General features: G+C 41.3%; 1 protein-coding gene across 4 annotated transcripts in view; it reads right to left on the reverse strand.

Moving 5' to 3' along the window:
• The window catches only part of TMEM242 (transmembrane protein 242), a 45258-nt gene that overhangs the window by 10633 nt on the left and 9912 nt on the right, over positions 1 to 24713 (reverse strand). The window contains exons 3-5 of one of the 4 annotated variants that reach the window (XM_073337755.1): positions 22469 to 22606; positions 11279 to 11327; positions 2026 to 2107 (exon numbers count right to left, since the gene is read on the reverse strand). In XM_073337755.1, coding sequence (XP_073193856.1) covers positions 11307 to 11327; positions 22469 to 22606 — 159 coding nt within the window. In that variant the 3' untranslated portion in view covers positions 2026 to 2107; positions 11279 to 11306. Of the gene's footprint in view, positions 1 to 1638; positions 2108 to 7641; positions 7813 to 11278; positions 11328 to 22468; positions 22607 to 24713 lie in introns of those variants that run through there. The other 3 variants (XM_073337753.1, XM_073337754.2, XM_073337751.1) reach the window with 3 other exon arrangements.

Here is a 24713-nt window from a genome sequence, read left to right on the forward strand (position 1 = left end):
TGATTCAATTGTATTGTAAGTGTGGGCATTGTGGGATGGCTCTTGAAAACCAGTAACAGTTGACGTTATCAACACTGTGTCTACACTGACACTGTGTCAACCTACTTACATTGACCATGGCTATATGCCACCCGGGGAAGTGGTGTTACTAAATCGGCATAGAGAGGCACTAATGTCTGCGGAAGCCAAATTTAAGTGAAGGCAATTCCACAGCTAAGTAGACACAAGGCAGTTTACATTGACCTAACCCTGTAGTGCAGACCAGGCCTTAGAAGCACTGTGATTACTGCTATGGGCTTAGAAAAACAAAAGTAGTAACTGCTATTGAATTTAGGAACACCAAAGAAGTCAATCCAGAGTGCAGGTGCTTCTTAAGATCTGTGGTGGACTCTGGACCTTAGAAGTGCTACCACATATGGGACGGGCTATTCCTAAGAATGTTATTAGCTATGTGGAAGCAAGAATGCAGTTCAACCAGAGCCTAGCCATCTTAAGGACATGATACATTCAGTTATTTTGTTTAGCACTTGATTGTCTTTGGCTTTTCAAATGGCACATCCATCATGTTAAATCTTGGCAACTCAGCATCAAGCTGCCTTAGCATTAGGCAATACAGTAGTTAGTAAATACTGTACATGAACTAACAGAAATAATGAAATTAGGCCATCTTTGGATGTGTGCTGAAGAGTGTGTTGTTTAATATTGAAATGCACGAGGTAAGCTATTTAAATGCTGTCAGTTATTCCACTTCAGTTTACTCAAAGATAATATCCTTGTGGTATATTACAGCGAGAAACCATGCTACTCTATTATTCATTTGACCTTTATGATTTTTTAAAAAATATTCTTTACTAGATATGAAAAGGTTTAAACACAAAGGCTATAGTTCAACAGCACTTTATTAAACCTGATGGCTGACTAATTGGATCTTGAGCAATTAATAAAAGAAATCTGATAACTGATTGAGGGAATTGTTTCACTGGAAGAATTTACATATTAAAATATTTTTTACAACTGTTTTAGATCTAAAGTTCGGCAAATACATTTGAATTAGACATTTATCTTCCTTAGCTTACACCCACACAATGAGATCATTTCAGCATGAAAAATGACACATTACTTAGGAGTCGCCAAGTAGCAGAGCCATAGGAACCACACAGATACTGAAAACTATACCTGCTCACATGGCTTCTTAGCTGAAAAGTGTTTGTGGTATAGGGTAGACTGGATGTCACACTATTTTATAGCGTCTTCATTTTCATGACAGGTTCTTGTGCAAGCTATCAGACCTGTTGTTACAGAGTCCCAATAAAAAAATAGACAATGGATCAAAAAATGTTTTTTTATAGAGAGAACATCCTTCACTTTATAGAGGAAACCAGATAGATCTTTCTTGTATACCCTTGGTATGCTGGATGTGTTCAGCCCTCCCTCCATAGGTATTATTCAGGTATCTCTTCTAACCTCAGGAATTGAGGTAACCCATTACATGCCTTTTCTGCAGACTGTATTAACTGATCTGATGTGATGGACTGAGCCACCTTTATTCCTAATAAGACAGGTAAATGTCAATGAAATTACAGCTGTTCCTTATTTTCCAAACAACCTAGAATTTTATCCAAGAAGCAAGAGAGGGTAAGAGTTTGCAACTATATTTTATTGTAAATATCCACCCAAGATCAGTTTTTTGTTTGATTTTTGTTTTACTGAAACACGTTCTCATACAGTTATATTATTCTTTCAAGTTCAGCCCAAGGTATCCCATAAAATTCTTTTCTCCACAATTCAACTCTAATGATGATGATGAAAAAGTAACAGCAAAAACATAACAGTTCTTTTGCTGTTAAAATAATAACTGCCGCCCCCATGTTCAGCAAACAGTCACTAATTTGCTCACTTCCATGCATTCAAATCAGTCTTTCTTTCTTATTTTTTTAGATGGGATTTTTCCACAAGTTCTGCAGTCTCTCCCACTGAAGTATAAAATTCCGAATCCTTTCTGCTCCTTTCATTTGGATTTCAGTAAGTCTTCCCATTCAACTGAGTGCTCTGCACTTTTAGGAATTGCTGGAAATATTGATTGCATTTTATGACGAAATTCTTTCATCTATAAGGGAGGTTGAAAATATTAAATTAGTCAGTAGTTGTTGTAGAGGAAACAAATCAAGACAGATACACCTCGCAACCTTGGGTTACTCAACAAAATCTGGTTGCCTGACATGAGAGAGAGAGAGAGAGAGACTCCGAAAGCAATTAAAATCTAAGACTTTCCACCTGTGGACATTTTATCTCAACAAGTCAGAAAACAAACATATCTAAGGACAACGCCCTGGGTTCCTAACTCTGCAAGACTGTCCAGGCTGTCTTCCTTAGATTCTTTGCTTCCAAATGATTCCCTACACAGCTATAATATAAGTAAGAATTTTTACTTGGGGGAGGAAGGGAAATTACTTGAATGGCAGGAGTACAGATTCTGACTGTAGTGCATATTCCTCCTAAAGAAAGAAAGAAAGATTAAGAACATTTTAAATGGGAGAAAGACACTTTAATGAAAGCCTGGTAGTCTATAAATATGTATCAGGGACTCTAAAAAGTGGATACAAAATCCCTCAACTATATTACATAACTTAATTCTGTTTGATCCTAAGATGTGAATATATGTGATGCAATAAGAAGCCTGGTTTTGATATTTTTTAAGGGAAGCATGTAAAGTGTACAGCAATAACAAGGAAAAATGAGATCTGAAATTCCTATCTCTGTCTACAGTGTCAGTCAGTAAGGAAGGGAGAACAGGAGCAGAAGGAAATTCTCTGGGACAGGCTGCCAGTGTCCCCAGGGAGGGGAGGCAGAAGGAACCTGCTGGGGAAAAAGAGCTTCCAGAGAGTGAGACTTGGGAGCCAGTGCTCAGTTAAAAGAGCACAGAAGAATCCTGCAATAGGTCCTGAAGCAGGAGGGACTGAGAGAGGCAAAGGAGAAAAGTGCCTGGGAGCTTTATCCCAGGGGTTGGCTGAGGAACTGTTTTGTGGTGGGGGTGGGGAGGTTCTCCCTATGTCTGGAAACTAAAATTGTGTCTGGAAAGAATCTGTCTGTGGCAGTGGGTCCTTCAGGGCTGGGGACAAGCCAGTACCTTCCACGAACCATGAGTCCGATTCTTTGGTCTGGCCCAGCTATGCTTGGCACAGGACTCAGTTCAATCCCCAAAATAACTGACAGCAGCCTCAGGGCTGCTCTGACATGCATCTAACTGCCAATAGCCCAAAAGGGCTGGTGAGCGGCTGGGGATCACTGTAGTGTTGCTGTACTCTGGCTATGCTAGGCCCTGGATGGCATACAGGCCGCTCTACATTAATCAGTGATTCCCCCATGCTGAGGAAATGTTCAGGGGCTCATCAGTCCAGCTGTACACCCCCTTTGTACCATTGATATCAGATTCAAGAATTGGACCCCATGTCTTTACTTGCTCTTTTGAGGTGACTAGCACGCTTTTTACTTTATATCTAAACCCTCATCTTCTCATTTAAAGATCACTGCTCTTCAGGTGGAACCTAACCTAACGAAGACTTTCTTATGAACACAAATTACACAGTGATCTTTACCTTCCACATTCCCGCAATACATACCAATAGTCTCAAACTAAAATGAATTTAATAATAAACGCTAATGTGCAATGTACTGAGTTATGCAATGTTTTGAAATGGCTCTTTATTATTGTCAGCAACACTAGGGTACATAGTTCAATTGTAATGATATCTTCAATTAAGTTAGTAAATTGAACACCAGTAGACGGTATTTTACATTTCTCTGCTAGTTTCACTATCACAGGCCCCTCTCTAACATCGTCTTTCTAAACCAGAGGTGGGCAAACTATGCCCCACAGGCCACATCCAGCCTGCGGGACCCTCCTGCTCAGCCCCTGAGGTCCTGGCCTGGGAAGCTAGCCCCCAGCCCCTCCCCTGCTGTTCTCCCTCCCCCGCAGCTTCAGCTCTCTGCGCTGCTGGCGCAATGCTCTGGGCGTCGGGGCTGCGAGCTCTTGCCAGGCAGCGCAGCTGCAGAGCTGCAGCCTGACCCGGCGCTCTGTGCTGCGCGGTGGCGTGGCTGGCTCCAGCCTGGCAGCGCGGCTGCCTGTCCTGGTGCTCTGGGCGGCGCAGCTATAGCGCCACCAGCCACCGGTGCTCCAGGCAGCACGGTTAGGGGGCAGGGAGCAGGGCAGGTTGGATAGAGGGCAGGGGAGTTTGGGGTGGTGGTCAGGGAGTGGGAGTGTGGATAGGGGGCAGGGCGGTCAGAGGGCGGGGAACAGGGGGATTGAATGGGGGCAGGGATCCTGGCGGGGCAGTCAGGAAGGAGAGGGGAGTTGGATGGGGCGGCAGGGGAAAGTCAGGGGCAGGAGTTCCGGGGTCAGTCAGGGGACAGGGAGAAGGGGTGGTTGGATGTGGCAGGAGTCCCGGGGGGCAGTCAGGAATGAGAGGAGGGGTTCGATGGGGCGGCGGGGGGCAGTCAGGGATGGGGGCTCCAGGGGTGGTCAGGGGACAGGGAGCAGGGCGGGGTGGATGGGATAGGAGTCCCGGGGGGGGCCGTCAGGGGGTGAGAAGCAGGGGAGGTCAGATGGGGGCGGGGGCCAGGCCACTCGTGACTGTTTGGGGAGGCACAGCCTCCCCTAACCGGCACTCTAAACAATTTTGGAAACTCGATGTGGCCCTCAGGCCAAAAAGTTTGCCCGCCCCTGTTCTAAACCTAACCTTATGTGAAGAACGTGTACCACATTCCCTGATTTAACATCCCAGCATGCTTAGTTCCTGGAGGCAGCTCTCTGAAGTGAATTTCATTCAATGGAACTTTATTTTTTTATCGTAGATACTGCAGAACCTGAGGCTGTTTTTTCTTACCAAATAAATTGCAGTGACTGTTCCACCTCTGACTGTCAGGCTTCTTTCTAAAAGGGTCTCATCTACCTTACTGCATTAAATAATCTCTAATAGCTACGGATAACTTTTTTTTTATCTTAACCTAATGATCCCACCTCAGGAGAAAAAGAAGGGACCTAAAAGCATCTTCTATTAAATAATGTCTTTTTAATGTACATTATTGTCAGAATGTCACACAAAAATGGGGATCGTACTATTACAGAGAGCACTTATGGGTCCGTTCATATTAAAATGAATGGAAAGAGGGTGGGGTTGGAGCGTCTTTATGAATCCTAGAGTGAAAGTTTTTCAAAGGAATGTTCTCTTTAATGTTTGACATTCATAATAGGCAACCCGGATTCTGAGGATTATTAGTTTTCTATTTTAGTACTTGTGCCAGTTAAAATTGCTTACATTATCTTCCATGTCAAACGAGGTTAGATACTCTGAAATGGAATAGTGACTGGGAGCAGAATACAGTATGCATATGTCTTATATTCTAATCATCCTTACTCAATTTTATATGACAAACAGATGAGAAAGGTGGCCCTATACTGAATTCAGAGGCTTTGGATTTGTTAAGAGAATCACAGAGGGTTGTTATTCTTACTGCCTTTCCCCAAATCTCAAAATTATTGCTGTCATACCAGTTAGCAAATGCAGATCTTGGTGAGCATACAGAAATAGTGAGTTATTCTTAGAAAGTGAGGAGCATGCAGCCCCTCCAAATATTCTAAGAGCGGAGTGGACAGCCTGCTAGCTCAAGGTAATTCTCTGATTTTCTAGGTAAAGTGGAACACTCATTGTCGGTGATTTTATGCCAATGTGCAAAATGACCTCTAAAATGAGCATAGAAAAAATGCCCTTTTTCAAAATCTCAGCTCTCATGCTGGATTGGAAAACTACCATAAATCTTCCCTAATTATTCAAAAATTACAGGTGTAAGAAAATAGCATCTAAAAGGTCAGTCTAGGCAGCATATCACACTTCATCTTAACTATTCTACTCTGTATTGTCATAGGAATGTTTATTAACCTGTCTTCTGGATTGTGTATTTAAGGCTTATGCAGAGAAACAGAGAATTCTAACCTTTAGGACGGTATAATGCCATAGTGCGCACTGATCCTGCAAAGACTTGCATGTGTGCTTAACTTTATGCAATGAGCAGTCTCACTGAAATCAATTGAACTCACAGTGCATAAAGTTAAGCATGAGTGTTTCCAGAATCTCAGCCATATTGTGTACATAATCATAAATTAATATAGATGTACCATACTTTATATTATTTTCACATATTTCTTTTAAAAATTAAAATTTATGAAGAGGGAGGAAAATTTATTTTGTAAAGGGAATCCCAATGAAAATGAAGCTGTGCTGGCTTTAAAAAGGATACCCTTTTCCTCAAAGCCACTCTATCTTTAGGCTTGGCAGAATTCAATTATTTTTTTTAAATAATTTTGATGGATAATATCGATGCTTATTTCAAGCATTTTTTTTATTTTTCTCTATTTGCATTATTAAATGACAGTAGATATTGAGATTCAAAAAGTTATAAACCATTAAAACACTATCAACATCGCATGTCAAAATATACCAAGTAAATATCCTCAAATCAAAAAATCATACCTGTTTTTATTGTTCATTCACAAGCCTAATTCATTTTTTTTACTTTGCCTATCTGTAAATTTAGATTAACAATTAAAATGTGTGTATATGGAGAAATCAATGTTTAACAACATTTACCAATAGAAGAGCTTGAAAAGATTAGATTTTTATCTTCTATCCAGCGTAGATAAAAATCTATGATTTTTTAAAAAATGGATTTTTAAAAATTTAAATTAAATACAGATTCATCTATTAAACACAAACCTATTTAAAATTAAATATGAAATTTACAACATATGTTAAGGCCTAAAGTTATAATCTATTAAAATCACTTAAATACAAAAAATATCAAGTCATACATGTTTGCTGCTAAGTTTTAAAGAAAGTCAAACCACTTAACTGGTGGAAGTCACTGCCAAACACCTGCATAGAGTTTGCTGAAACACTAAACCAGCCTCTTTTGCAGGTGCAAAAAGAATGTTTTCTTCATTTCATTTTATTCAAATAGTTCAGTTTAATGAATAGTACATTCAAAGTCAAGAAACCAACTGGCAGTTGAAAAACCAGAAAAGCTTGTTTTCCTCTTCCAGACTATGTATAAAAACTAGGTGTGAGATGAAAGACATGGTGACCAGAAACCATCACTTTAATTCACTGACTACAGATAGTAGAACTTCCTTTGTTTAATAAATCAGTTTTAAATACAAAACATATTTGATGCACTTTTTGATAAAAAAATTCTTACGTATTCAGCACATTTAAAGTAGATTTAATTTAAAAAACTATAAGTGCTGTTTTTGTGCATTTTTGTTGAATTTGAATTGCTATCCAAATTCAGCTTGACACAAATCACAAGTAAAAACATTAATTCTAGTAAATAAAAAGTTCATCATTCACCATTTTCTAACATAAAATGTAAAAAAATTAAGAATCTGAACAAATGTAAGTTAAGTTATATAACTCCTTAAATCAATATGTACAGATATAGTGTATCCTCCTGGTTGGCAAAAAGAAGTACCAAATTTAGTGTAAAGGTTATATTTAGTTGCAAATCAACATGTTTTAACAGTTACCAACCAATGAAATTCAATCTTTCTTTAGGAAAATAACTAAAAAATATAAATGCGGAACAAGCTTAAAATTGAAGATTTCCTGCTTGCTGATTTAAATGATTAAAAGCAGTGATTTAAAATTACTCTGATTTAAATCAATCCATCCTGCTTCTTTCTCAAATTGTACTGGTGCACTGCAGAGAGCTGGGTGGTCAGATGATTCTACGTCTCCTTCTTCCAGCTGGTATATCACACTAACAGATGCAAATACATAAAGACACTTCTAACATTACTTTTCCATGTAAACAATTGGTATTGTTGCCACAGGATATTATGCAAATGAGAGAGAGTCCATGCAATTTTGAATGAGAGGGTAGATAACATACACCACAAAAAAATTTAGAAGCCTTGTTCTGGCTGGATGAATCTTTGTAGGTATATTATTTAACTTCTTGTAGTAGCATTGGTAGTTTTAGTCTGGATGTTTGTATTTATACATCTACAGTCACAGTAAGGCCTCTATTAATAGATATGAGTTAGAGAATGTAAAGTTATACTTCCTTATATTGATAGCAAAGGATGATTTTGGAGATTATTTTAAATCAGAAGAGAGATCAGAGATCTAACTCTGAGCAATGCCAAAAGAGAGAAATTTCTTTTTTTTCTTTTCTTTTTTTTAAGTGTAGATATATGAATTTTTAATTTGTTTATAAAGTTATTCCTTTCTCAGGTTCAGAGAAATCAAAGAAAATTTTATCTTAAAATCCTAGAAACGTCTATCTTGTTTTTTCTAAAACAAAAAGATCAGAGACTTAAATCTGGAAGGTACATATTATTTCCTTGAAGCAAACAATACATGCAACTGCAAAATGTCAGTCTTTCTGCACCAATCTGACTTCAGTTTTAGTCAATGGTAAAACTCCCATTGATTTCAATGGTGCTTAAATCAGGAAGCAAAAGGAATTTTACTCCAAATACTCTGAGTGTTGCAGCTTAATATGGTATGAGGCTTGCATGCCATGGCTGAGAAGTAGTGACATACCTTTTACTTCACTGACAGACATACTATATTTTGCGTAGAACTTTACTCCATTTTGTATAAGCAATTTCCACTCCAATGTGTTCTCTCACAAATGGAGTCTAATTTTCCATCATGGCTGTCTTAAAAATACATCCAAATGCTAAATCGGGGTTCTCAAACTTCATTGAACCATGACCCCCTTCTGACAACAAAAATTACTACATGACCTCGGGAGGGAGGACCAAAGCCTGAGCCCTGCCGCCCTGTGGTGGGGAAGGAGTCAAAGCCCAAGGGCTTCAGCCCCATGCAGAGGGCCTGTAACCTGAACCCCGACATCCAGAGCTGAAGGTCCCGGGTGGTGGGGCTTGGGCTTGGGCTTTGGTCCCAGGCCCCAGCAATTCTACGTCAGCCCTGGCAACCCCATTTAAAAGGGGTCATGACCCAAAGTTTGAGAACTGCTGTGCTAAATGACCAAATATGAAAATAGGTTCATGGTGCCAATAGTAGTCATTGTTACTGAATCACACTTGATTCCTTATGCTATTGATAATATTCTTAATTTCATAATCAAACAAAACAATCTAAATATACAGACACATAAAACATATTGGTTAATGGACCCAAAATCGGAGGATGAGTGTCATGCAATTGTAGTCCTTGAGCGCTGCAGTCTGGGTCTTTGAGTTAAATGAAAAATGTGTAAAAGTCACATATAGCCAGACAGCTCCCAAAAAGACTCATGTCACTGTTTTTTTCTCTATTTATACACAATAATTTATACCTGGGGAGTGTATAATTTACATGTGTAATTCACTCCTATGTACTGGGTCAGCACACGGCATCTGCACCACTTAAATCCCACCTTCTCATTTCAGTGTTGGATAAACCCTGTGCTGACCCTCTTACAGAAAGGTGAATTTCACCCAATAGATCCAGGATATATATATATATATATGCGCCCTGGTCTACACTGGGGGGGTAAAAGATTTGATCTAAGTTACGCAACTTCAGCTACATGAATAACATAGCTGAAGTCGACGTACTTAGATCTACTCACCGCTGTGTCTTCACTTGGGTGAGTCGACTGCTGCCGCTCCCCCGTCGACTCTGCCTGCACCTCTCGCAGTGGTGGAGTACAGGAGTCGACGGGAGAGTGCTCTCTTCTAGACTAGATGTGATAAATCGACCCCCATTGGATCGATTGCTGCCCGCCGATGCAGCAGGTAGTGTAGACATATCCTATGAGATGCGTGAAGACTTGGCACTTTTAGTTAAACAACAGAGCATTTGGGGGTTTTTGACCAACAAGCAGAAGACAGGCATAGTTTTCCCATGTTCCATTAAGATGACAATAGGCTTCCATGGAGCTAAGCTTTAGCATTATGATATTTTGCATGTTTCAGACACATCTTATTCAAATTTTTGGTAAGACAAGTATGTATCTGAGCAGGCAGGATCAGACATAAGGCCCAAATCCTAAGAGAAGCAACTGAATGTGGAGCTGCTACACAAACAGCTGATTGCTATTTTGTACTACCTCTTTTGTCTTCAATCATTGGTAACACAGCTAGAAACCTCTTCAGAGGACATTATAGTCATAAAATTCCTAAAGAGACTTAATTTCAATATGTAATCCTATCACCACCTTCCTCTATTCCTAACCTACTTCCCTTTGCTACAGCTGCTTCTGCTGTCAATGGCAGAGATTACAGCCCCAATAAAATCAATCAGAATAGGATTCAGACCTCATTCCTTCAGCAAACGTCCTGTTGTGCTTTATTATTTGGAAGATGTATGGCGGAAGTTTATGGGCCATTCTTTTACTTCTTGGGAGCAGTACTAGCAATACATATATGAAGCTGACAACGCCTCTCAACATAAATTCTAACCAGGCAGCTTAAGCACCGTAGCAAAATCCTGAGTGTAAAAAGAAAGATGGTGAATTGCTAAACTATATCAATAACCCACCTTATTTTTTAAAATTATATAAGGTAATACTACTATAAAGATAAAGATTAAATAAATTGCTTTATGTTAAGAAAACTAGATCAGAGAAAAAGTGGGAAGATTTGAATTACGTTATCTGAACATAAAATAGCAACAACAAAAAGGAAAGGAATAAATAGTAGTCATGTATGTTGTTGTGTACTTCATCCGGAAACATGATCAGAGAAAAGAAATGGTATCAATTTAACCTCAGTGAGGATTAAAAAAAAACAAAACTAAAAAAGAAGAAATCGATTTCATGATTCTAAGTAATTCACTGCTTTGATAACAGCAATTGTTTATTTATCATCAAAATTCAGCCCTTATCATTAAGACATGCTTGTGCTTGGTTCAGATCTATAAATCTTAGTACAATTTAGTCTACATCTACACTATGAGCTTGGGGTGTGTTTCCCCTGCTCGTGTACACATACTCATGCTAGTTCTCAGCGAACTAGCATGAGTATGAATAGCAGTGTGGCTGCCCCTGCTGCTACTACCAGTGCTGCTGCGGCTACGCTTCTATTTATACCTGTGGTACCTCTCAGCAAGCTGGCGCGACTATGTGTACAGGAGAATCACACCCTTAGCTTGTAGTGTAGATGTAGCCTTATGAATGCCAAAGGGATGCTTTCTTTGAGATCCTGTCTCTTTGTATTTATTTCCTTTTTGAAGTTTATCCATATTTAGTGCTACTTTTACTTTGTACTTACATGTACTTTTCAAGGAGGTCTTCTAGAATTAAACCAAACACCTGACCCCCTAAAGAGGGAAAATATTATTGCGGTTCTACAGATGGTTAAATGGAGATACAGAGGTTAAATCACCTACCCAAGGCCACACAGCAAATCTGTGGCAGTGCCCTCACGAACAAACAATGGCATGCACGTCTTTTGTGTTTTAATTATTTTAGCTGTATGTACAAGCTGTGCAGTGTTAACAGTGTTTGTACTGTTAACATTTTTTAAAGGTTAAGATAAATGAAAACAGAAGAGTGTGTTAGAAGTTGTCACAAAGATGACAAACTCTAGTTAATAACTACATTAGTCATGAATTACCATGTGATTCTTCCCCAGAATTTTCCCTGCTTCCCATACAACAGATGTGTAAGCAACAAGAAAAAAAAGACACCACAAATATCCTTCACAAATCATCCTTGCCTTTTTCCTAAGAGAAAGAGAACATCTCTATTTCTGAGGTGATAAAAAACTGATTTATTGAAGGCAGCACAAGCAAAAGGACTTTTATGACTCAGTTTATCTTGACTGTTAATTGTACATTTCAGCTCTACAAATGCTGGGGGCATTTTTCTGGCTTTAGAAGAAGAATCATAATCAGCTGGTGGTAGAAAATAGGCATTCAAAGGTATGTTTCGATAGTTGCCAAATGCTACAGCTGCATGCTTAATTAAAACAAAAATATATTGCTTATTACCTCTAGTTTAAAATATGTAATCACAACTCAACCATAACTGCTGCAAAACTGCTAAACTATTACACATTTTTCAAGTGTTTTGTGCTATTGACATATTGTAGCTATTATAATTGTAAGGAAACTAGAATTAAAGTTAATAGAAAAGTTGTCGTCATCACATATGTTCACTTAGAATAACTGATTTGTGATGGTGCTTGGAATTAGCTTACAATTACATATAAAAATGTTCTTTGCTCCATATGTTGACTTAAGACAAAAGGACTCTTATGTGACAGAGCTCTCTTTTGATGTAATAATCTCTGCTAGAACATAATGATTCTACTCAATTGTGACAATATGAAGATTTCTGGTTAAGTATTTATGTTGAGTACAGAAAAGAGGAAGTTTAAATGGGACAGCCTGGCAGTCTGCCACATGGGAGTCAGACTTCGTGAGTCAAGCAAGCTTTCCAGGGCAGCAGGAGCAAGAAGAATGGAGTAAGTAGCATGCTTGGCTGGAACGATGGGTCCTGGAAGACCTCTTCAAAATGAGAAGAAATTATTTCCTCTTCAAAACAGGTCCCTGTCTATATCAGACTTTAAACAGAGCTAGGAGCTATGTGGTGTGCATGACGCTATCCAGAGGTTCTCAACCTGTGGCCCATGGGTGCTTGTGGCTCAATCAGCACACAGCTGCGGCTCATGTCACATCCTCCGGGCCATATACGGAGTATTGGAAGTGATCCACAATGGTAAATAGATTGAGAACCACAGTGCTACACGGACATGTAAGAAAACAAGTTTCTGCTCCCAAATGCTTATAATTTATACAGACAAAGGAGAGGAAAACAAAAAGATTGGTCGGATGTGTTTGGCAAGTCATATTAGTTCTAACAAATCAGCTTAGGTTTTTACCATTTTTTTAATTAGTATACTATAACTTAGTTTAATTGAAGGGTTATAATATGAGGTAATGCCAAAGAAATAAAACTGTAGAATTTGGCCGCATTCTGTAAAGTACTAAGTTTCTGTTTCAAGCGTCTACTAAGAACAATAAGTCATCATAGTAATGATAAAGTATCCTGACAGCAAGCTAAATTTTACCCTCCGTTACATGGACACAATTCCCATTGTCTTTAATGGCATTTACTCTAATGCAGCCAAGAACAGAACTGAGCCCAGAATCCTTTTAAATAAATTTTAAAAATTTAGATGATTTTTAGTTAGAAAACTAGTTTAAAAAAGAAAATCAGTTATACGTTTTGTCAGCAGTTATCCCCCACCCAGGATATCCAGGTATGTCACTGCAGGTTTATAGACATGGAAAGAAGTGGACTAAGGTCCAATGTGAGTTTAATGAAATTACTGGTATGCTTAAAATTACGGACACTGCTTAGGAGCTTTGCTGGATCAGGACTAGTTTAAGGTACTACACTGTCTTACTCCCCAAATGCCTTTGTTACCTTGAACTAACATAGAAGTATAATACATATTAGAGTTAATTTCAGATATAGATTTGGAAGATGGCTTACAAACAATAAAAATTGTGTGTGGTGGGTGAACTAATTGCAGAGCGGGAGAACACTGCCATTTAGAGAGCTGTGAGATTTTCCTGTCCCATTAAAATATTTGAGATTTCAAAAAAATTTCCCATCCTGAATCAGGATGAAAAAAATCTCTAAAACTTTTGCAAACTAAAAAAAAATGTTCAGTTCAAGTCAATCAAAACAGTTCATCTCAATTTCAAAATGTTTAGTTTCAATTTTGAACTTTTTTTTACTATAAATGTAATTAAGAAAGTCATTTAGAACTCAAAAAATTAAGTTTTTATTTAGAAAATGTCAAAACGCAACATTATGACAAGTTCAAATCTGTTTTTTTTCCCCTTAAAAATGTTGAAACAGGAAATTCATCTAAATTGACCCTTTCTCACAAAAAGTTTAGGTTTTGATAAACAAGCATTTTCTAATGAAAAAAACACTTCATCTAAAAATTTCTGATGAAACTTACAGGAATGCTGTGTTCTGACTGTTTTTTGAGCATGGAAGTAGGTGGAAATTAAATTGTTTTAAGGCAGAATACAGTTTTTTCTCTGCACTATTCTGCAAAATATATATTTAACCTTGAGAAAGATGATCTTCAGTTGCAATGCTTTCGCACCTGGCGCCTGATCCAAACCCTGATCTGGCCCTTTAACAGCCCAGAGGCAGGATTGGGGGACAGGGAGCAGACAACCCTGCACCATAGAGAAGCCCAGCAAACAGGTGCTCTGAATCAGGTGATACAGCCGATCAGCATCTCACGGGATAACATGATTTTGGTAATTAATTGATCTTTAAATATTCATGGTAAATAGGCCTAATGGCCTGTGATGGGATGTTAGATGGGGTGGGATCTGAGTTACCCAGGAAAGAATTTTCTGTAGTATCTGGCTGGTGAATCTTGCCCATATGCTCAGGGTTTAGCTGATCGCCATATTTGGAGTCGGGAAGGAATTTTCCTCCAGGGCAGGTTGGAAGAGGCACTGGAGGTTTTTCGCCTTCCTCTGTAGCATGGGGCACTTGTTGGAGGATTCTCTGTTCCTTGAAGTCTTTAAACCACGGTTTAGACATAGGTGAGGTTTATCGCAGGAGTGGGTGGGTGAGATTCTGTGGCCTGCGTTGTGCAGGAGGTCAGACTAGATGATCATAATGGTCCCTTCTGACCTTAGTATCTATGAATCTATGATTGGCCCATATGCTCAGCAGGACAATATAAGGGAGAACTCAGCTCCGAGAGGGGAACCAAGAGAGACGATACACTCTGGTAACCAGAGCAGGAGGCTGCAGTAGCTGTAGAGGCCCCTGGAGTTGGAAAGGGCCCTACCTGGCAGCTACTAGAGGCCAGATGACCCCTGTCTGAACCTCCTAACCAAGGTGTTGTTTGTGTTACTTTTTACACTCTTTGTGAAGCCAACAAACAGAGCTCTGAAGAAAGTGACAGACACCTAAACTGGGTGTGGCTGACAAGTCTATCACCAACCTATAGCTAGAGTGTACACTGGTGGAGAACATGGGCATAGCTTGCTACTGACCAGGGAGAAACATGGATCCTGAAATTCTGGGGAAATGGATGGGAGAGCAGCAACACTAGGAGCTGCAACTGATCCTAGCACAGCAACAGTTACAGCAGCAGTTACAAAGAGAGGAGAACCAGCAGGAGGACCAGCAGCCATTCGTACGCAAACGTCTGCATTGGGACCCCCAGGCTCCACAGGTTGGTGCAGGGCCATGGCTGCCAATGTGGGAGGGAGGAGCCCTCACTAAGATGGGACCAGATGATGACCTGGTGGCCTTCCTAGAAACCTTTGAGTGGGTGGCTAAGACCTATCATGATATTAGACACCCACAATTAGACACCCACAGCTGGCCTGTGCCAGCTGAGTCGGGGTAAAGAGCTGGGATAAGGGGGTGTTTAATTGTCGTGTATATGTTTGGGCTCTGGCTGCAGCCCAAACCCCGGGACCCTCCCACTTTACAGAGTCCTAGAGCTCGAGCTCCAGCCTGAGCCTGAATATATACACTGCAATTAACAGCCCGTTAGGCTGAGCCCCATGAGCCTAAGTCAGCTGGCATGGGCCAGCCACGGGTTTTTAACTGCAGAGTAGTAAATACCCACTATGGCCCTGGAAAGCTTGGGCCACTCAGATAGCACCCTATCGAACTGGAGAGGCACAGGTATAGTACTGGGTTCTAGGTGTGTCTGCAGCAAAAGATTATGGGACGTTCAAGGCTGCCATATTAGGTCACTTACAGCTCAATGAAGAAGGGGATCACCAGCGATTTAGACAGAAACTGTTTTCCCCAGACTTCCACTTTAGGGTGATAGTGCAGTGGTGCCACGGTTTTAGCACTTGTTGGTTAAATACAGAGGATCACTCCCTCATGGAAATAGTGGAGATGGTACCTTAGAACAGTTCTGCCAGAGCCTGCTGTCCAGACCCAAGGCGTCCTGCTCATACGTGTAGAAGAGGCAATCCACCTCGTAGAACACTTTCTGGAGGCAAAATTAGACAACTGACAAAAAAGCCCAAGAATCCCAATTCCACTGCCTCAGTCTATAAGAGGATGGGCACAGGCTGCAAGACCCCCTTCAAGCAGAGCATCAGTAGACTGTGGGATACGTTTGTGCTCTCCCAAGGGATTGGCCCTGGGGCCAAGCCTGACAAGCACACCAGGGATGACAGGTAAAGAGCCAGTAGTAGAGGGGTACTGATGAAATAAAAGGGTTGGGGGATGTCTCCTAACTTGCTTTACCTGGGGTCAGGAAGGCCATGGTTATAAAGACAGTCCCTAGATGCAGCATGACTAGACCCATGCCTGTGCTTTATAATTCATGGAGGAACCCCTTGGCCTGAAGGGGTATGGTGTGCCAATCACAATAGAGGGAACCACAGTGCTGGATTCTGGCTTGGGACAGACATTTGTACAGGAGCAGTTTGTAGCTTCTGGAGCTCTACGGGGTGCAGAATGGGTGTATGTGGCTGCGTTCCAGGAGATGTCTTGCTTTACTCCACACTCAGTGTTAGATTGACCATGGGGGCCCAAGAAGTTGACTTTAGTATGGCTGCGGTTCAGTATCTGCCCTAGCCTACGGTGGTGTTAGGCTGAGACTGGGACCCTGTAGCCAGTCTTTTGAAGGCAGTGATTAAATCAGGATCAGAACCCACTCTTGGTGCCCAGGGGGACTACAGTCTAGAGGAAGTCCTCCCCTTTTCTGACCTTATGTTGTTTGATGTAAGGCCCAAGTCACACTAGGAATGGCGTCAAGCCAGAAGAGAAGCCCTCGGGGCCAAGGGGAAGAGATCAGGGAAGGGCACTGGAGTGCAGTGTAATTTGGGCTCCCCTGGGGTTCACCTACCAGAACAGGCAGACCCAAACTGCAGGGGAAGACCTGCCAGGCTTGAACCAGGGAGACAACTTCATTTAGGGACATAGGGAGGATACAGTGTTCAGACTATTATATGGTGACCAACTAGGGCAAATGGGGTACTGGTTGACCCTGTTCAGGACTCCCTGTTTGAACTAGAGGGGGATCACCGGATAAAGGTGTCCCAAGACAAACAGACTGGCGCCCGTAGAACTCAGTTCCCAGGCCATACTGGAACCAGGTGTTAAAACTAGCTTATGATATACCTTGGGCCAGCCACCTGGGGGTGGACAAAACCAGGGAAAGGATACTGGCCTGGTTCTTTTGGCAGGGCATTTACCAAGATATCAAGGATTATTATGCATCCTGCCCAGAATTCCAATTAGTGGGCCACAGACCGGCTCATAAGGGCCTCTTAATTCCTCAGCCACTAGTGGGCATCCCATTTGAGTGGGTTGGGATAGGCCTTGTAGGAGTCCTAGAACTGAGTTCAAGTGAATGTTGATTTATTTTAGTAATTGGAGAGTTCACCACCCAGTACCTGGAGGCCATGGCCTTGCGCTCTGCAACCACACAGGCAACAGTTACTGAAAGTATTCTCCTGGGTAGGGAGCCTAAGAATCATCCTGACAGACTGGGGCATGGCCTTCACATCATGACTAATGCAGGAGGCACAGGCCCTTCTGAAGGTCCACTTGGTAAGAACCTCTTTCTACCCCCTGCAAACAGATGGATTGGTAGAAAGGTTTAACTGCATGTTAAAAGGAATGCTATGAAAATTTGGAACTACTGCGTCCCAGAACTTGGATAAGATGTTACCCTATCTGTGGTTTGTGATCAGAGAAGTCCTGCAGTCTTCTTTGGGCTTCTCTTCTTTTGAATCATTATATGGAAGGCAGCCCAGGTCAGCACCTCAAGACTGGCCCATACTCTCAGCTAGATAATATAAAGGAGAGTTGAGCTCCATGAGGGGCTAGGGGGGAACCAGGAGAGAGGATATACTCTGGAAACCAGAGCAGAAGGCTGCAGGCAGCTAAGCCCTGTGGAGGCCCCACGGGTTAGAAAGGGTCCTAGCTGGTACCTGCCAGAGGATCCCTGTTTGACCTCCCACCGGACTGTTTGTGATATTCCTTCCTTCCTTCCTTCCTTCCTCCCTCCCTCCCTTCCTTTATTCCTTCCATAATTAGAGCCCTAAAGAAAGGGACAAAAACCTAGGATGGGCATGGCTGACTGTCCCCAGCTGGTGACTAGGGCACCAGCATACAGTTGCAATATTAGAAATGGACAATAACAATTCTGTGGTTGCTCCTACAGCAGGCACAAGTTGTGGTGGTGTACATTCTTGTTACAGGAGGCTTAAGGATATAAAATCCATAATAGGTCCTAGCTTTAGTTGTTCTTAAGTCAGTAAAGAAACGTCACCACAAATGCTTTGCAGCTGCTTCTGAACCACATAAACACATTAATGAAAACAAATTACTGGAAAAGTTATACACCAGACCCTCACTAGAACGTGGGGTTTGGGATCCATCCGCGGTATTGCGTTAACACGGGGACCACGTTATAGCCGGGGCCGTGTTACCCTGGATCCCAATTTAAATATTTAAATTTGGGATCCATCGCCGCGATCGCGCTATATGTGAATCCACGCTATAGTGATATGCACTCTAGCAAGGGTCCGCTGTAGTATAAAATGTAGAAGTAAATGTGCTAGATTTTTTTCATTACTTTAAATTCTGACTTTCTGTAGGTGATGCAATGCATTAAATGATCATAAACCTGACCATAACAGACACCTGTACCCATCACACAATTCAATACATCTGGTAACGTGTTCAGAAGAAACAGTACTGAACTAGTAAAGATGCTGAAAGTGATGATCAAGTTTCTTTGGCAGTTATTCAAGGAATACGAACCACTGTCAATACTAGTACTATCCTACCATTACTACAATATTTGATCAAATAAATCACTACAAAACACAAAATACTAAAGGTCAACATGTATGAAATCACTTTTTGTGTAAACATATAAAAAGAATCCCAGCAAGTAAAACTAAAATGTTTGTGAAATGTCATTTTTTAAGTGTGCTTATTTTATCACCTGCCAGCAGATGTAGCTGTGGTGCAATGCACAATGCAAACACATCAGAGATGTTCTCTCCAGTTCTATCGTTAGATGGCACTATCCTTAGATGGTGACTGTTAGACAAATGTCCTCTTGCTCTTCAGAAGTCTCCTAGGGAAGATTTTGTTTTGCACGGAAGTGCAACCTTGATGTTTGACAAATAAATATAACAACCCAGGCTAATAAATGCCTCTGCCTTCATAGCTGTGCACTACAATAGATCACAATAACTGCTGGCATCATTTCTACCCTTAATTATACCAATTCTGCCAAGTTTCAAGTTTCACTGCTCTTATAAAAGAGTATCACTGAGTCTCCTTTCCTTCATCCACCTCTGTTAACCCTTAAATAGCTCTTAAATATTGTGACTTCCTACATTGTTTCTAATTTTACACCTCCAGGTAGAGCCCAGCACGGGGTAGTTTTTTTAATGACAATTCCATCCCGCAGTGCAATACCCACTCTCACCCACTCCTGCATTGTTTGTTGCATTTTTATCCCACTCCTGCTATTATGGCAGCAGGTCCTGGGGGACCTGCAGGATCCCAGTCCCACTGCAGGGCTTTACTTCCAGGCATGTGGTAGACAAGTTGCATTACACACTCATCACTTCCCTTCACATATTTTTGCACGAACAAATTAGAATAGTTTTATGGCAGGTACATTGCTACTAGGGCCAGATCAATGCAGTCCATAAGCCCTAACGTCTGAGTGTCACAGTTACTAATGAAGCCAATGGGAGCTGAAGGTACCTTTTTATTTAGGTGTCTGAGTATGCATGTAGGAATCTAACCTTAGGCACCCAGGTTTGAAAATGTTGACCTCGGGGTACAAACTATAATCGCTATTGTAGCTTTAACAGTTTTATGTGCAAAGGAACTTAAGTTCACTCTTAAAAGTAACTGTTAGTAGACAGCATTTCCATCAAAGTTGATTTTTGCCTGGTACTTCATCATTCCACATCTATACGTTAAACAAGCCAACATATTTTTAACAGGCCATTTTGTAGGTCTGTACTTCTGCTCACATGATAGCAATTGATAACTTTCCAAAAAGCATGCACTTGTTTCCCTGGATACAGGAAAAAAATATATATCAGCAACTCCTGGTCAAAATGTTTATGTCTCACACACGCAAAACTAAAACGAAGGGAATGACAGCAATGTTGCAATGTGAGTTTCCAGAGATAGCTCTTAGGACGCTTGGGAGCTACCTCTGGGAAGTAATGTCTAAACTCTAGATGACGCTATTTTGATATTCAACCCTTGCTTCTGTGTATTATGTTAAAGGACTGGTCAAAAAAAACCAGCAACAATACAAAAAGATGACTTGCCTCAGAAATATTACTTATATTCAGAGGAAATTCTTTGTTTGATTAGAAAACTTTTCATTTATAGTAAACTTTGGGTTTTGTACCTGTAGGGACTTTAAACATTATCAGTTCAGTAGGTACATGATAAGATCAGGAGAGGAGAAACAAACACATGACAATAGTTAGTATAAAACAGCAATTTTTGATTGTGCAAAAGACTCAGACTTTAATGCAAGAAGGCACAATCATGATCATCTAGTCTGATCTCCTACATATTGCAGGCCACAGAACCTCACCACTCACTCCTCTTGTAGGCCCATAACCTCTGAAGTCCTCAAATCTTGATTTAAAGACTTCACGTTACAGAGAATCCACAATTTACTCTAGTTCAAACCTGCAAGTGACCCATGCCCCTTGCTGCAGAGGAAGGCAAAAAACCCATAGGGTCTCTGTAAATCTGACCTGGGGGGAAATTCCTTCCTGACCCCAAATATGATGATCAGTCAGACCCTGAGCATGTGGGTGAGGCTCACCCAATAATCAGTGCTAATTCACATTATCAGATGTGGGATATGCCAATTTCTCTAAAATCTGAAGATTTTAAAAAGCTAACAGAATAATATACATCAGTGGGGGGCAGGTAGGCTATTGGGCCAGTGTCAGGGTAGATCTGTACTTCCCAGGAAAATACAAACTAAGCTCAATAAAACAGAATTATCAGAAATTACTGACTAGAGACAAATCGTGCCATCCTTTGGCACCACCTGAAGTGCTCTGACTGAATGGAAATAAGAATCAGCAATATACTGTGGAAAGCACCATTTTGGCTGCTGAGTGACATTCTGGAGCTCAGCATGTAAAGGAGATAACTGGGTGTCCCCATCCTCTTTCCTACATTGTACCCCCTGCAGCCTGATAAAGTGTTTGAGTTTAAACAAGATTGCTTTGCATTTGTCTCATGTCCTAACTGAAAGCTCTGCCTCCCTTCACTTGTTCCTATTAAGAATATTGTGAGTGTGTGTGTGTGTGCAGAACACTACATTTTGGGGCCAAATGTTCTGCTAGGAAAAATGCCAGGGGAAGTAGGACCATGACACATGACTTACTAGGAGAAGGGTTATGAGGTAATTCACAGTGGGGCCAGAGGAAGGTGTAGAGATAGGGGTGTTGCTTAAGAAGGAAAATATCAGGCTGGAGTATGCTTAGGTTTTTTTCATTTTGGGAACTAAGAGGGAAGTTCTTGCTGGCTATGGAGATTTATGTAGTTTGTTCAAGTAGCCAAGAACATAATCTACTCATTAACATTCCAGCTTGGGAAGCAGACAGCTCCACCAAATCTGCAGTCACAGGGAGCCCTGATGGCAGATTCCCCCCAGGTCAGATTTGCAGAGACCCTAAGGGTTTTTCGCCTCCCTCTGCAGCAAGGAGCATGGGTCACTATCAGGGACAAAACTAAATGCTTGTATGATCTTTACTGTTCATATTCAATACTATGTGGCACTGGAGCATAAGCATCTCTGTGTGAAGATAACTTGAACTCCTTGCGGTGTAAGGATGTTTCCCTAGCTCCTTGGTCCTGACTGATGACATCACAAGATTCCCCCTCCTTCTATTTCACATGAAACCTCCATCCACTGTCCCCTTACTCTCTACAGAAACACACCAGTGAGGAAATTGATATCTGAAATAAAAACAGATGGCTCTTATGTTGCTGAAGTACTAATGCAAAACTTGGACACTTCATGGCTGAAGGCTGCTGAAAATAAACAGATTGTGCTAAAGGCAAAACTCAGACTGTATGGGGAGCTAAGCAAGGGATAACTTGGAATTCACACCCCCAACACAGAGAAAAATTGTGGCTACTATTCTAGTCTTACAGCTGGAATAGTGGCCCTATGTGAAGGCTCTAGAATACTGGTTCATATAAGTATGGTGTGAATCGTTCCTCTCCCACATCACCCACAACAGCCCCTTCCAAAAGAGCCTATTTGTCGATAGTATGAAGCCCCCGCTTTCCGGTGCACAGAGGCCACTGAGCAGCCATTCTCCCTCAGCACTCTGTAGAGCTCAAGTGGTATGGAGGACCCATGAAAGACATTCCATACCTAGATCACAATTTGTGAGGAAATGATGCGTGTACTCACACTGTGAACTCCCAAAGCCTTCCAGATGGCAAAACTGATCAGCCCAACTCCACACCAGGCATACAGTGAACCCCACCCCAAGGCTCGTAAGGCCAGCGATGAACCATTCTCTGGTAATGCAGCTGTGGCAGTAATACCCTAGAATCAAGATAAAAAGATCAAGGTTCAGTAACAAAAGGATTTTAAAATATCTAAGACAAGAAAAATGTTTGCTCTACACATTTGTCTCTTTAGCAAACTCTACTATTGAACTAAAGACTCAACAGCATTTGACAGTAACAGCAGAGGGTAGAGCAAGGGGGTTAGTTCAATCCCTTCCTGTCCCCCTCAATTCCCAAAGAGCTGGGCTAAAACCCTCCACAAAATTCCTCAGGATGAGTTGCTCTTAATCCTCCAGGAAGGAGACTCAGCAGCAGCCCTAGCAGTTGTTAATAGCACATGTGGGTAGCAGACGCAAGAACCCTAATGCAGCTGCCATGCGGGGATGAATGACTGACTGACTGGTTGGGGGCAGAAGATGCAGTAACTGAGTAGTAATCAGGAAAACAGAAGGGCCCAGAAATACCTTCACAGCCCCTGATCACCAGGAGTCAGAGTGTAATAATGCTCTAAAATTCATCTCTGGACTTGATACCCTCTCGCACAGGAGATCTGCAGACCTCCACACTGGCCCCCTGGGTAACAGAAGAGAAAGCTGGAGAAACAGCAGAGCCCTGATGACCTTCAGCCCCATGTGGAGCAGGTAACTCAGAAAGAGAGGGGCTAATGTGAGCGTGGGGGGAGAGGAGCATCACCTGAAGGAGTTCTGAAAATGGGCTTTTTAAAAAAAAACAAAACCCCCCAAACAACTAATGTTGTCTGGCACTGCTTGGATCTCATTTCTCCAAAGAACCAAGTGACTGGCAAATGCAGAACCCTGTTCAGCCTCTATACTGGTCATGCTGAGTCATTTTAACCATTTGTCAAAATTCCGATACATCAGGGTGGACAAACCTAATAACACAGAAATCTTTCTTTGGAAAAATCATTTCATGCTGAGCCAAACAGGTTCCCAGTTGTGATTTGAGGCCTTTGGGTGTTGTCCTAATATTAATGTACTATTACTAATATAGGAGTACATAGAACAGTTTACAATGACCAGTCAACATTTACCTAGTTATCACACTGTGATACCTGATTAACTGTACTTAATTCCTGTAGGATACGTGTAACCTACAGAATGTAACTGCAGTAAACCAAATACCACCGCAGCGTGGTAACCATAGGCACCAACTTCTTGGATGCTCTGGGGTTGGAGCACCCATGGAAAAAAATAGTGGGTACTCAGCACCCACCAGCCACAGCTCTTTGGTGGCTCATGGAGGGACTTGAAGGAGGGTGTAGAGCAGCCAGCAGTGGCGTCAGGGAGGGGGCAGAGCAGGGGCGGGAAGAGGCAGAATGAGTGTGGGGCCTCGGGGGAGATGGCGGAGTTGGGCGGGAAGAAGCAGTGCGAGGTCGGGGCCTTGGGGGGGAGATGGAGTGGGGGGGCCTTGGGCAGAGCAGGGGTGGAACACCCCTAGGGAACAGTTAAACTTATACTGACTTCATTGGAACTACTCAGGTTCAGGTAAGGACTGCAGGATTGGACTCTAAAACTTTAGTATGCTAACTATTATATGAGGCAAAATTCTTGGTCAGACCACATAAAAATGATAAACCTTGGTAAGTTCCAAAGTTTACTACCCTGAAAATGCTCCCATTCAGGCCCTGATTCTAGAAACACTTTTATGTGCTTAAATGTATATACATGAGTTTTCCCTCTGAACCCAATGGGACTGTTAAGCACATACATAAGTGCTTGCAGGACAGAGGACAAAGAACATAATTCTGTATGTAAATTAGCCCTTAGGTTAAAGAAAACTGTTCTAGAAATATTAAGATTCAAACCTGCACAATAAAATAAACCAGTATCTGCACTCACTATTTAAAATTGTTTGAGTAATTTTGTTTTGTACTCAGAATTCTGAAAGAACTGATTAAAAACAGAAGGAATGAATCCTCAAGGTAAGGCCTTCTCCATGGAAACACTATGTTGGTAGGTAAAATTCTGGGAGTATAACAGAAATTGCCATTTTATTTTTAAAGAGCATGAAACTACTGTATGAAGGTAACAAATAGTAACTAGAAGTGTAAATGTGTAAACAAATAGGTTCATTTGCAAAATTATTTAATCAAAAATATGAAATCCTGACAAAGAAGATTCATT

The sequence above is a fragment of the Lepidochelys kempii genome, chromosome 3 (assembly GCF_965140285.1).
Source record: "Lepidochelys kempii isolate rLepKem1 chromosome 3, rLepKem1.hap1, whole genome shotgun sequence".
Taxonomy (NCBI): Eukaryota; Metazoa; Chordata; order Testudines; family Cheloniidae; genus Lepidochelys; species Lepidochelys kempii.